Genomic DNA, 14,948 nt, shown 5'->3' on the forward strand with positions numbered 1-14,948 from the left:
TCAGACCTTTCCATCAAGCCCACTTTTTCCTCATTTGGACACCTGGAAGTGCCTCAAAAGTAGCTCCAAAGTAGCGCGACCTGTTCAGGATTAGGGCGCGACCTATTGGGCAGTTTTTCACAGAAATCCACCTACAGCTCAGCAAAACGCAGTTTTGACTGGATTTGACTTTTTTGAGTGAATTTTGATCCTCCTTGTTGTAAATGATGTAACTTTATGATATTTTGACACTTATTTATCTCTTCTAGAATATTCATTCATGTGATAGGCAAAAATTTAATGAATGAATTGGTTTCCTAGTTTATAAAGGCAAGTTGTTTTGACTGCCTAGTTTTTAGTGCTCAGTTTAGAATTGGTTGAAACAGCTCCTAGGATAGTGAGCTCGACCCCTAGAGGAAAGGAAATATGTTAGATTGCCTATATTATGTACTTTCTTGGTCATTTTCATGGTTGGACTCTTGAGGGAGAAAGCTTCTATTGTATTACTCATTGTATCTCTGCAATTTTGGCAAAGGAAGAAAGACCAGGGTTTTGCAGTCCTTTTTGGGATTCTTGTGGTTACATGTATTGATGGTGTGTTTCTCTTTGTACTTGTAAGTTTGTTATGTGATTCATCTTCTTACTTTTCCTTCTGCAAATTAGGCAAATGAAGTGTTAAAGTAGAATTCATGATTGCCATGCTCTGCTTTTAAGTTTGCTTAATATTTATGTTTTCATCTGTCTAAAGAGAACCCTTGAAGGTTTCTTGCTCTCTTTAGCTCCTCACCGGTCATTCCTATCCATTCACTTAATTCAAAGGCATCAGTACAGTCTCCTACCTTGCCCCAAAGAACCCCCTGCAAAAACTGTGTCCAATCCCCGCACCCAAAATTGCCTTTCCCCAACTTTCCACCAAAACCCTAAAAATCCCAAATCAAACCTTTTATCAGTTTACTAGCCTAAAATCAGTGTTTCCTCATTGGTTATCTCGCCCGTTGAATATCCCTACCGAGATAGACCGGAGAGAGCCCTCTCCTGCCCCGTAGGGCTAGCTACGAGGCTAAGTGGTTTGATGTTGCCTTGGAGTTTACCTTTCTCAGCCTGATGTGAAATTTCAAGCGCTAACAATACCTTTAGGATCTTCAGCTCCTTTGATGGAGACTGAGGGAGTACCTTTGCTTGGAGAAGCTTTTTTTTGGGTCTCGGTCTCCTAAGTGTCTTCTATCTGTTGGCTTAATGGATCAAATTTGTTTTCTTGCGCATTTTTGGGAGGGGGACGTTGAAAATTACCCTGGAGAGAGCCTTTTCCAGTGGGTCCTCCCAGTTTCTGCCCTTTGTGGTGGATTTTTGCACACTTGACTTGATTCCAGCCCTCTTCGTTCCCTTTCTCTGGCTCTACGTTGGACGGGCAGTTTCTAGCAAAGTGTCCATGAACATGACATTTCCTGCATTTGAATGGCAATTGCTCATAATCTAAGATCTGCACATGAGACCAACTGCCGAATTTAATTTTGATTGCCTCTTGGAGATCCACCTCCAGATCTACTTCTACGCAGATCCTAGCACAGTCATACTGATCCTTGTTATTTGCCCGATCTATGAATTTCCCGAGAGAGTTGCCAATGTGCTTCAGGGAATCCCAGTTCCAGCAGTGAACTGGAAGATTTGGAAGACGAACCCACACCGGGACAGCCTTGGGAACATCTACTGCCGGATCAAAGTCTGGAGTCCATTTGTTCAAATAGAGGCCCTGAGGACCCATGAAATACGACCCATTTTGGAATATCAGATCTTTGTCTTCCTTGGAGGTGAATTCGAAGAGGAAGTATCCTCGCCCAAGAAAGTAAGAGGTAACACTTTGCTTGATCAGAGGAGCCCAGTTCCTGTTAACCCATTGCTCAGTGGTTTTCGGAGAGGGCCAAAGTCCCGTGAATTGGCCGATGAGGCCACGCTCAGCCAGTGATAACGCTACTTGAATGGGTGTCTCTAGAGGCAACGAGATCTCAGGAATCTCATCAAGATTCTTAACAAATTTTGAAGCTTCACTTCTTTTCCTTGGAGGCAGATCAGCCAGGAGTTGGTTGAAAGTGTCAGAGGTAGGAGCCGAAGGCGGATCCTTGGAATGGCCCTGCATCTCCATTGGATCGGGCCTAAGGCCAGCCGCCGCAAGGGCAGCCACGCAGCAGGAGCCCAACCCTAGCCTCAAGTCTGGGATGACCGCAGGAAGGATACAAGCCCTCTACGGGCACACCCGCAAGTTTCAGTTGACCAGGAAGCGGGCATGGCTGCGGATTTCAGAGCCCACGAAGAGCGGATCTCACTATAGGCCGAGACTCGCAGGTTGCAGAGCTCGGTCCACCTCGAATCAATTTGCATTAAATTATTTTAATATCTATATATATATATATATAGATATATATATATATATATATATATATATATATATATATATATATATATATTAATGTTGATTTGGGCAACTTTTATTGGCTTTGGAAAACTTCCCCCCTCCAACATTACTCAAAAGCAAATCAGACCCAAGAGAAGCAATCACATCTTGAATTTTATTTGGATTTTAATTTATTTTTATTTTTTAACAATTTGTTGAGAAGTAGTTTGGTTTTCTATTTTGTTCATCAAATTTGTTTTAATTTCTGAATTTCAATTGGTTGTGGCAGGAGAGCTATTGAGGAGATGAGGAAGAGAAGATTTGAAACAATGGAATTGCTCCAACAAAGAGAAAGAAGAATTTTGGCCAATCAAAATTTATTGGAACAAATTTATTCTCCAACACCTCTCTCTTTTTGAATTTTCTTTGATAATTATAAATATGGCTTTTGTAGAATGGAGAGAGGGGCTGTGGGGGAGGAGGTTCCAGATCTGAAACTTGGGGAGCCAAATTCTCTGCAAAGAGAAGTGTTTTTTTGCATTACTGTAGGGAGCAAGATTTTTGTAGAGACTTAGCTAGTTTGGACTAGACTTGTGGAGATTAAAAGAGATGTATTTTAGCTCTGAAAATTTCATGTTATCATGAAATTTCCTAAGAATCTCATGTACTCAAAGACTTTGATCTAATCTTTAATTCTTGTACACTATTGTCAGAGATAGAGGTTGATTGGTGGCCTGCAATTAATAAAATTTGAGGCAATTCTTGATCCAGATAAGTATGTGTTGTTGAAGCTTTGACTATTGTAATTTCATTCAATATATGCTTATTTAACTCAGTTGAAAGCTATATTTTAATGATGGATCTAATTGTTATTAAGTTGAATTATAGATTTGAATAGATAAGTAGGACATACTTGTTAACTATTTAGCAAATTTATGTCAAGTTTATCTTGGTTTTAATAATGATTGTTTTAAGAGAACTATTTCCTTAATGCAGTCATATATGCTTTAATTTGAATTCATTATATTTGAATTTGGATGTATATGTACCAGAGATGTGATGACTATTCTTCAGATAGTTGAATACATATACTTGTTTGAATTAGTAATAAGTCTTGGAACTATTTCCCCGACTTATTGACTTTATTTTTTGTTCCAAACTAAAGTTGGTCAAAATCACCTTTTACCTCACTCTTGGTTGAGAGGGGGACTAATCCTTCTTTCAATCGAGATAAATTTAGGATTTATTTTCTATTACTTAAAGTAGATTTGCATTTAGTTTTAATTATTGTATTCTAGAGGTCCTCTTACACAAGGGGAAAATTTTAGAGTGGCTTGGCTTAGCCATAATTCAGGTTAAGGATCGCTTTCTTGCATGAGCTCTACAAGAAAGATAATTTGATGTCTCTTCTCTATTGGAAACTAATAGACACTATAAACCAGCAGAGTAGGAGAGAGGGTAACTAGACCCAATTGAACTAGTCAGAACCACCATTCCAAATGAAAAAGGAGCTGATTTAAGTTCCCGACCGGGTGGTATCCCTTATAATGTTGACATGGTCATTTTGGGCCATCAACACAACCCTGACTTCTATCTATTTTATCACAAAAGTTGTACAAACCAAGATATGTCTTTTGTTTGGAGATGTTAGAGCTATAGGTCCCACAAATTCAATGACCCATTTTTCAAAGGGTTCAAACATGACTTGTTGGCACAAAGACATCTCATCGGCTTAACTAGGTTGGCCCATTCATTGACAAATATCACACCACTTAACATATTGTTTGGAATTCCATAAACAAGGAAGACCAAAAGCAGTCAGTGTGAAGGATTTTATATGTTGTCCTTTTGTCTGCGAAATGGCCTCCACAAGGCTCATCATGGGTGTCTTTTAAAATGTCAAACACATCTTCTTCTCTTACACATCTGGAATAATAATATCAAGTCATGTATAAAAGAGCTCTCCTTGAATCCATGAGTACAAAGTACTATTCTGAATGATCCTCCACCTTTCCCTAGCGAATAGGTGTGGTGGTGTTTTTCTTGTGACAAGAAAATTTTCTATATGAATAAACGAAGGGGAGTTTGTTGAAACAACAAAGAGATGTTCATAAGGAAATGAATCATCTATAGTAATTTATTGGCCATGATTGTTCAATCTAAAAAGAAAATCAACTACCATATTTGACTTTCCTGGCCTATCAATTATAGTTACATTGAATTCATGTAGTAAAAACAACCACCTAGTTATCCTACCTCTAGTTAAATGTTTATTAATCAAATATTTTATAGCAGAGTGATCTATATATATAAATACTTCATATCCTATAATATAGTGTCTGAACTTAATGATAGCAAAAACCACAACTAGGTACTCTTTCTCTGTCATTGTATAGTTAAGCTTCACAGGCGATAAGCTTTTGCTAATGAAATATATGGCATAAGATTGGTAACTTTCCTCTTGTACCAATGTTGCACCAATGGCATTATCTAAGGAATCCGAGGAGATATGGAATGGAAAGGTGCAATTAGGCACCCTTAGAATTGATGCATCTACTAATCTCTCCTTCAAATTATCGAAAGCTCGTTGGCAAGCTTCGGTCCAAGAGAAATCACTATCATTAGCCAATAGTCGAAAAAGAGGAGTAGTTATCCTACAAAAATTCTCAATGAATCTTCGGTAGTAACCCGCATGACCCAAGAAACCTCTCACTTCCCTTTGTGTTTTTGGTACAGGCAGGTGTATGATGACATCTATTTTAGTTGGATCTACCTGGATACACTTATCAGAAATGAGATGGCAAAGGACCACCCCTTCTTTGCACATCAATCTACATTTTTTCTCACTCAAAGCAAGGTGGACTTCTTGGCATATAACGAGCACTTTCTTCAAATTTTGGAGGGATTCTTAAAATGAATCTCCAAATACTAAAAAATCTTCCATATAAACCTCTATACACTCGAGGTTAGCAAAAATAACCAAGACTTCCCTTTGAAAAGTAGGGAGAGCATTACAAAGTCTAAATGGAAGCACTCGACAAGTGAATGTTCCCTAGGGACATGTAAAGGTAGTCTTGTCCCAATCCTCATGTGCGATATGTATCTGGTTGTAACCACTGAAACCATCCAAAAATTAGAAGTAATTTTTACCCACAAAGGTATATAATACCTTATCGATGAAGGGAAGGGGAAATTAATCCTTGAGAGTGGATTTATTTAATTCTCTATAATGAATACAAATTCACTAACCCCCATCTTTCTTCAGGACTACTACCAATGGAGAGACCCATTGGCTATCACATACAAGATAGATAAAATCAACATCTAAGAGTTTTTGAAGTTCTTCTTTAACAACATCTCTAAGTGCAATGTTCATTCTCCTTTGGGGTTGTCAGACAGGTTAGGCCCCCTCTTGAATATAAATATGATGGGTACAAGTTTGAGGGATACCCCTCATGTCCTCATAACTCCATGTAAAGGCATCAAGATGGTCTCACAACAAACTCACAAGTTGCTCTTGTTGGGATGGGTCTAGGTTTGTGTTAATGTATAAATATTTGTGTGGACTTACCTCAACAAGAGTAGTGTCCTGCTCGTGAATATATGTAGTGGCTACCAAAATCTGTAATGATGATGACGATTGTCGATCATAATTTTACTGGAAACTTGGGCTGAAAATTTGATGAAGCAGTATGAAGTCTTGCATAATATCTAGGTTACCAAGAAAATCCCGGATCATACTCTCCTCAGTATACTCAGTATATTGATGAATCATGGAAAGAGACAAGGTCTATTCATCATTACTATCATAATCCAACCACAAGGTATCGTGAAGCTCCTGGATAAATCTGGTAGGTGGGTACAAGGTGACCTTCTTCCTAACATCCCCATGAGAAATATACATATCACCATAGTGACAAACTATATAGGCATCGACTGTGGCAAGCCATGGTCGTCCCAAAATCAAAGGATTCCCCCCAATAGGATTCTTTTGTCGTAAAACAATAAAATCTATGTGGTTCTCCTATGAACCAATTGAGATAATCACATCATTTAACACACCCTCCGACTTGATTTTAGATCTGTCAGCAAATTCAAGCATGGTGGGGGTAGGACGAATGTGAGTTAGCCAAAGTTGCTCCATAGTTTGCCTAGTCATAACATTAATAGCTGCTCCGAGATCCATCAAAACATTGGGAACAAGGATATCACCTATCTAAACAGAGATAACTGGGTTTCTAGGATCAATATATTTTTCAACTTGAGCACATCTTGCCATCAATTCATTCGCTCCCCCAACAAACTGGATAGTGCGGGGTTCAACTCTCTTCCTTACTATCTTTTTAAGGCAGAGTTCCCAGATGATTTTGGCACACATAGGAATCTCTTTTATGGCCTGTAGTAGAGGAACCTTTATACAAAGGTTTCTCAACTCGGAAGCCAGGTCAAACTCATGGGTGGGGTCAACTTTCTCCACAACCAGCCTCTTCGGAAAAAGGAGGTTGATTCGAAGAAGAAGGTAAGGACTCTAAGTGCATGGGAACAAACTGTGAGGCAACATCATTGTTTGAAAGATTAGGAGTTTCCTCCTTAATGATTACTGCAGGTTGTTTTTGTTTTTGAATTTATTACCCTTCCTGATCTCAGCTCGAGGTCATTGAACCCAATTGGAATGGTCTGATAATTGGGGAAAGGAGTGATCCAATAGAATCAATCATTTGTATCACTTTTGTATTTGGGTTGGGTACAGGCTGTGTTGACAACTAAGGTGGTTGGAATGGTTGTGGCAATGGCAAGGATGGTGGCATGGGTTGTGTCTGTTGAGGCAGAGCAACTGGTAGCGTGGTTTGTGCCATAAGATAAGGTGCATAATGTGTAGGATATGGTTGGGTAGGCATGGGATAAGAAAAATGAGAATGTGGTGGTCATCTCCATCCTTGTTACCAAGGAGGGGGAGACTGCCCAAACTGAGACTAATACACATGCTGCCAAGAGTGAGGATAGTTCATGTTTTGAAAAGAATATTGTGGTGCATTATGAAAATTAGGATAATATGGTGCAGGTTCAGTAGTCATACCTGTACTTACTTGTGGCCATGAATTCCATACTCCCATAGCATGCAATTTCTCAAGTACTAAATGCTCCTCTTCAAATGTTGCCTTCAATCCAGGTATAGAAAGGAATTCCTCAGTAGGATGTTTACTTGCACATATCACACAACTATTAACAAATTTGACATCTGCAGGACATTCACGTAAAATATGATTTTCTCTACATTTTGGACAATAAATGGACAATGTTTATTGTTCTTCTATTGATTTTGGCTTAAATTTTAAAGAATCTATCTGCTTACTAACAGTATTCATAATTTCAGTTTTCATGTTATCCATTTTATTTTGCAAACCAATAATCATAGCATCCGCAGATCCAAATATGTTATTACTAAAATTGCCTCTAATTCCCTTACTGGATTTGGATTGATTTCATGAAAACTTCCTGCATGAGTCACAAATTTGGTCAAAAGAAAGTTGAGCAATGTCCCCTTGTCATAACATATTCAAATTATTCCTGGAATCATCCAAAAGTCCTCGTAAAAACAAGGTTCTAATGGTGCTCATGTCAAATTTGTGCTTTGACCTTTGAAGGATATACACAAATCTTTCCAAATAATCCTCCAAACTATCATCATCATGTTGCATGATAATAAAAATTCCATCCTACAATTCTCGTGTCTTACAATATTCTTTATATTTATTCAGAATAATCCTCTTCATTTTCTCCCAACCCCATAAACTGGCGTAAGGCTGAGTCGTTAAGGGTTAAAGGGAAAAGTTTTAACTTATGGGAATCCAATGAATAATCATAACTCCTACAAAGTATATCAAACTCAAAAAGAGAATAATCGAGATCCTCATGTACCTTACCATGAAAATGTGGAAGAACTGAAGGTGGAACGTTTTTCATTTGAACGACTACATTAGAGTCCAGAATTGGAAATCCAAACGTGGAATGTTCTTCCACTGGTTGATTCTCACAAACCCCTTCACCATGAGCATATTCATGATTTGCCATATTTTTTCTCTAGACATATTGCCCCCCATATATTGTGAAGGATTACTGTGCTTTAGATTCAATTTATTAGTTCCAACAGTCTCCTTCTGTCATACCAATGGTTGTGATACCCTTGAACTACTGTCTCCAGAATCCAAGTGCACAATACCATCTTGGTTGGTTTGAGTTTGTTTGGCGTTTTTGCCTGCAACGGAAGGCCCACCATGAGAAAAAATTTCCAATTTATCAAGATTTCCTCTACTCTTCTTGGGCTTCAGATCCCTACCTCTCCTAGTCATGCAATCGTTTTAAAAGAAAACCAAATCATAAAATAATAAAAAAAAACTCTAAAAAATCTTGTTGGAAACAAGTCAATCCGAATCCAAATTTAACGCTCCAACTAATAAAAAAATATGTCTACAACAACCCAATCAATACAAAAGAAATCCCCTCAAGCAATAGAAGCACACTGCAAATAAAAAACAAAGCAGAACTTACCTCTACTGCAGAAAAGAAAATCATAATTTTACCAGAATTCCTTTCAACGCCTCCCCGACAACGACACTAAAATATTGGGTCTTAAAATTGTATTTTCAATCCACAACACTTACTTGTCAAACGAGGGCCTCGTAGACTTTGAGGCATAGCATAATTAATGCCAAAAGAATCTGTTAAATTATGCAAATCCTATTTCTACCCTAATGAATCAATCTTTCCAGATTTTGTAATGAAAATTAAAAAATGAAAACCTCTTGCTTATATTCCTGCACTACTTACACAACAACACTGAGATCACTTTGGATGCTGGCCTTCTTTCAGAATGTTGAAAAGGAATTTAAACTAAAATAATTTTTCCAATAAAAGTGAACACATGTTTTAGTGATGACTCAAAAGAAACATACTCAGGAAAAGGAAATATAGAAATCACGAAATTGTTCCAGTACTGAGCAAACTTTTCAATTACTCATGTTCCTACACTACTTCAAATAAACAATCTCTTGTACACTAGATGAGGGAAACACAACTATTCTGGTGCATTCAAAATACAACCCAAATAAGTCTCGCTCAATTAAAAAATCACTCTTTCTTTCAAATGAACTTACAAAATAATCTTGTCAAACCCGAGCCCAATAATACAAATCAAATCTCGTGCTAGGATTAAAAAAACAAGTCAACAATGAATTCTTGTTCGAGAAACTTTTCACACCTGTGCATACATCATTACAGAGAAAACCATTCGTTCTTTTACAATTGACAAATTCAATCATATAATACTTTGCTTGATTTACTCCACATTTCAATACCTAACTTCAATGTATAAATGTTAATGTCATTGTTCCTGGTCTTATGGTTAAATAAAGAGACTCAATCTGTGACTTGGAATCATTCAATATTCATAGATTTCACTAAGGATTCTATTCCTATACCAAAGAACCATGAGACAACAAGCTTACTGGCCTGATTCACTTGAGATTAGTGATCCTTTTTAAACCAAAAAAGCTTTGCAAAATGAAACCAAATTAATCATAAAAGAATCACATAAGACTGGCCTTAAAGTTTTGTCACAACTCCAAGCTTAAACAAACAGGGTATGTTTGCCAAAAACATGTGATAGTAATTCAATCGTCCCACAGTATATCAACAAGTCTTCCCGATACTAAAATGATCAAAATGCACAAGCATAAATCAAATCTCAAGTTTACTAGGGTTTCTGAGTCATAACTTCTGCTCCCAAGCCCTGTTTCGCTGTTGACATTTTTATAAGAAAAAAAACACAAGACTAAGAACTTAGGGTTTGAATACCTGTTAAAGGAATGATCCCAAAGATAAAGCACAACAATATTATAATTCCTAAAAACACACACACCTACTTTCCAAATCTGGATTGCTATCACTCCTTTCAAAGAATACACCTTGTATGAATCATAAGCAACCATGGTTTCATAACAGTTCACATACTCTTAACACCATTCATTGAGCGAAACTAGAAAATATAAAATATAAAAAATATAACATAAAACAGTGCAGCTATATAATGGAGAATGAGTTAGGATGGTTGGGCCCTAGCCAACCAACTCATTTCCCTGTAATAAGAAAGAGACTAACTTATGAAGTATGATACATCATTCACAGGTTTAAACATAGAAGTTATTTGAACCTGACATTAAAGCTCCTTTTTATTAATGGAAGTCTCTGCTTAATAAATCGGATATAGACATATCCATCTCCAGAGGAGATTCGAGTGATACAAGTCTTTGACACAAGGAATGTAAAATAACTAGTAGTATCACTAACCTATGCTTTTCTACGACTCGATATATATACATTTTTACAACAAAAAATTAACCACATCGAGCCATATTTTCATGGAACAAAATGGAGGTCAGTACTAACAAGTTTCTAACAATAGACCTCTCCAACAAACATCACTAGCTCACTCACACTCTGTTTTATCTTGGACTATCTTCAGTAGGAGGAGACCAAAACCACAGTTGCTCTGCTGGAGACCAAGAGTGAGAAACACACACTGTCTTCCTTGTTTTCCATGAAAACCTTATCGTGACAACTCACTTTGACTACCAGCTAAACTTCTTCATCCACGACTCTCCTAAATTGGTTTAGGAATTAAATTTAGACTAGTGCAGGAATCCCGAGATTAATTGTTGCATGTGAAAAATGCACTTCAAACTATAGTAAATGGAAAATATCAACAAAAGCTCCTAGGATAACATGAATACAAGCACATAATGACAAAAATATTAATCTATCGAACTTTTTTTTTTAAATGAACAACTTTTACCTATTTTCTCATAGATATATTAATGGAGGCGAAGAATGCATGCATAATTTTATTTTATTTTTTATTTTTATTTTTATGTTTAGTTTATTTTATTTATTTTTATTTTTTATTTTTATTTTTTAAGTTTTAGAACATAGGAGAGTATGGGGTTTTATAGGTAGAGATTAGAGAAGTTATAGGGCCTAAGAAATGGTATAAATAAATCTTTCAAAGAGGGAATTTCCATGCAGAATTGGATGGATCACATGACCATCTATATATAATATGTTATTCAAGGTAAAATACTCTTGCTTATTTAGGTTTGTTACATGATTAGTTATGTGTGTGGTCTAGAAACCTGAGGTTTATAACTGTAGAGTTCTTACATTTAAAAATATTGATCTTTCATTTGTATGGGGATACTTTAGTGGGCCAAGTCAAGGTTCCTCTAGAGTTTCTGGTGCTAAAGGAGTCCTTTAGTTATCCAAAAAATATTATATAAAATTGAAACCAACATGATGATTTATAACTAATAACATAGTAGAGTTATTTATATCTTGGTTAACTTGCTTTGGACACAAGAGTCAATATTCTTCAAGTACTGGGCGATCCCAAACTTATATTTGATTGGGAAAATATCAAGAATATCATGGAAAAATTATTATTTCAACCACTTATGGAAAAGTTCAAGAATGTAAAAAAATTAGTTTAATTTGGTTTTCTTCATCACATATACAAAGAATTATATAAAATTTTCAATCAACTATCCAAGGAATCTCATACACTTCATGAAGCCATGGTAATCATGTCAAGAGAGTTATAAATAGGGACTTCTCCCAAAGAAGTCATAAACTCGTATTGAAGGCATTTAGAGACGGGTAAACCCAATTATTGTTTAAAAAATAATGTTTGAGATCTTAGAATGATAGGCTACAAGCATATGGATGTCAATCTTTTTTTTACAACACTGTTATGATATTTTTGGATATAACTAAATATGGACAACTTTTAGAATTTTGCAAGTCAACTTTTGTTTGGAAAAGAATATATCTATACCATTGATGTGTTGATAAGTTACATGCCTATGTATATTTTGGTTTCTCCTTGAACTACCAAATATATAATTTTTTCTTTGGCAAACAACAAAAAGAAAAATGATGTCCTTAACCAATATGTCAATTGATGAACTTAAAGATCAAGCAATGGTGATTATCAAGGTGATCAATTCTCAAATACATTGACTTTGAATCATGTTAAGTTATATTTTCATTTAATTATGAGTTTTTTTAATATATAAGTAAAATAATTCAATTATCACTAGGAGAGATATACAGAGTATTCCACTCTATTCAAGGCATGGTATTAAATATTTTGGCACCTACAATTCAAATATTTGATATGACACTTGATATTAATTTCTAACCCTTTAACTATATATACTTAAAAACATCCTATTCAAATGGATAACTAACAATTGTTCACTAGGGTTGTGGGTGTGGGGGTGATCCTCATTGATCTTGAAGGGAAAAAAAAGTTTTGTCTTATGCATAGGAAATGGATATTTATTCCGATAATCGAGCATAAGTGTATGCCTCACTCTAGGGGTTGGTTAACAGTGGAAGAACAAGATCAATAATTAATAGTAGTGCAAGATTGTAGCATAGTCTTCAAGTTTAAGCACAAGAAAATTCTTATGGAAGACAAAACTTTCTTCTATTAAGTCTTAGGCTCAGCAAGATCACAAAAAAAAAAAACTCCTTCTATCAAGTCTCGTGGGATTATAATTATCAAGTAGATTTGTTAGCCAAGGAGGCAATAGATCTAAAACTTGGGGGGCTTAGGGTTAAAAATTCATTAACCACTCAAACTATTATTTAATCGAACTCAAGTAACGATGACAAGTTCCATGAAATAATATTCCACACATGTATCACACACCAATCCCACTTCTAATGCATAACAATAAATGTGATGTGACCTAAGACACACACATTATTAAACTCTTGAGGATGCTAAAACTTGAATTTAGAGGGTTAATTTATCCTGAGTGAGGTGGGATAATGGAGCATCAACCCTCTACACAGTGGTAGGATAGTGGGATGCTTTGTCTAGTTAGCATCCACCCAAAATTTGCTTTAATTTTTAAGTTGATGGTTGGTCCCCTTATCACTCTACTCACTTCGTGTATATTCGATCTAATTGGTCTCTAGGGTTTGAATGTTGAATTATTGTACATTCTTCATTTCAGTTGGGGTGTAATTATTTTCGTGAATTGGGGGAAATACATATCAAGTGCTCAAATTATGATTCTTAAGCCTCAAAATATGGTTTCACCTCTATCATGGTTGTTTGGTTTTGCGTGATGTTACTTTGAGTATTGGTTGTATGGTTATTCATGTTGCTTATCCAAGCTATGTGTTGGATTTCTACAAGAACCCTTAAGCTTAGGGCTATGGGTTTTTCAAATAGAAAAAAATATGCTTTCACTCGTGCTTGTAGATTTAGTTGATATATCATGGATCTATGTGACTTGCAAGAATTTGGGAAGATTTTCAAGGCACACAAATAAATGATGCAAGGGAAAAAAAACATCCATTTTATTTATCACCCATTAATTCCATGAACATGAATGAAAATGAATCTCTAAAATTGCCACTATTATGAGTACTTTGGTTTAAGTTAAGCGTCAACTTTCCATTCTATAAGCATAATGCAATATGATAAGGAACTTGATAGTGAATTTTCACAAAGATGCTTATTTTGGGGTAGCTAATTAATGGTTGTATGTAAACCCATGTCAAAGTGAACATAAAGAGGAGGATAATATGCACCAATTCACTAAATATATAGAGAATGTAGATTAGGGATCATTACCAATTAACATAGACCTAAAAGCGGCCACAAACCACCATATTTTTCATTAATTAATGTTTTTTAAGGTAATCAATCTTTTAGGCATCTTTTATAGAATTTACAATAGTAGTAAGAACTAGGAATTTTTGTCAATAGATATGTGTGAAATCTTTGTTTTTTTCCACACGTGTAATCAATTTGAAACTCAAGTACAAAATGTATGTTTTATCAACGTTTTTTAGTTATGCTACAATCTTTTTGATATATGGATTACCCAGTTATACTTAAAACAACAACTACTATTGTTGGTATTCTTGTGGGATGGCGCCACAAACCTCTGTTTTGGTAACTAGCGTTCGTCCCTAACCAGTCACTTGACCTTTCTTGCATAGGGTTAATTGCTAGCGGATCTCTCGGCTCCCATGGCTCCTAGTTTCACTTCTTCTCCTAAGCTTGCATTCTTTGCTTCGCTTAAAGAAATCAATCTCATGCCTTCATCTTCTATCAAGGGAAATTGTCTCCCCCCACTCTTTGGCTGGACCTTCGTCTCCCTTGGTCTTTTCATTCTCTGTCACTATGGATAATGTTTCTTCCTCTATGGATTTATTGGTTGGTTTTCCTTTGAAACCTATTCCAGTTGCAAGTGAAAAATGTGTCTCCTCTCTTTGGTTAGGTAGTCTTTCCTCTGAAGGTGCTCTCTTTGCATTTCAATAACGTTATGAAATATTCCACCAGTCTTGCTTCAGGGTCACCTTCTTCTCCTAATTAGGATTTTTTTAACCCTATCTCTAGATCTCCCTCCTCAGGGATTCCAGTTCTTGAAGCTCCTATGATTGATATTTTGCTTGTGGATGAGGCTTTATGTGAGGCTAAATTATTTTCAGAAGTTGGTTTGAT

The 14,948-nt window shown here is 36.1% G+C and overlaps 1 protein-coding gene across 1 annotated transcript; it reads right to left on the minus strand.

Moving 5' to 3' along the window:
- Positions 1 to 1,189: 1,189 nt before the first annotated feature.
- Positions 1,190 to 2,119, minus strand: LOC149191988 (uncharacterized). The gene has a single exon (XM_089406799.1). It carries the CDS (start codon positions 2,117 to 2,119, stop codon positions 1,190 to 1,192), a length of 930 nt encoding a protein of 309 aa, XP_089262925.1.
- Positions 2,120 to 14,948: the final 12,829 nt, after the last annotated feature.

This window comes from Pinus tabuliformis, chromosome 2_2 (genome assembly GCF_031772625.1).
Source record: "Pinus tabuliformis cultivar Carrire ecotype Pingquan chromosome 2_2, CPIR1, whole genome shotgun sequence".
NCBI classification, from domain to species: Eukaryota; Viridiplantae; Streptophyta; class Pinopsida; order Pinales; family Pinaceae; genus Pinus; species Pinus tabuliformis.

Excerpts from the sequence above, each read along its gene's own strand:
- LOC149191988 (XM_089406799.1), bottom strand. The coding sequence starts at position 2,119 with ATGGAGATGCAGGGCCATTCCAAGGATCCGCCTTCGGCTCCTACCTCT.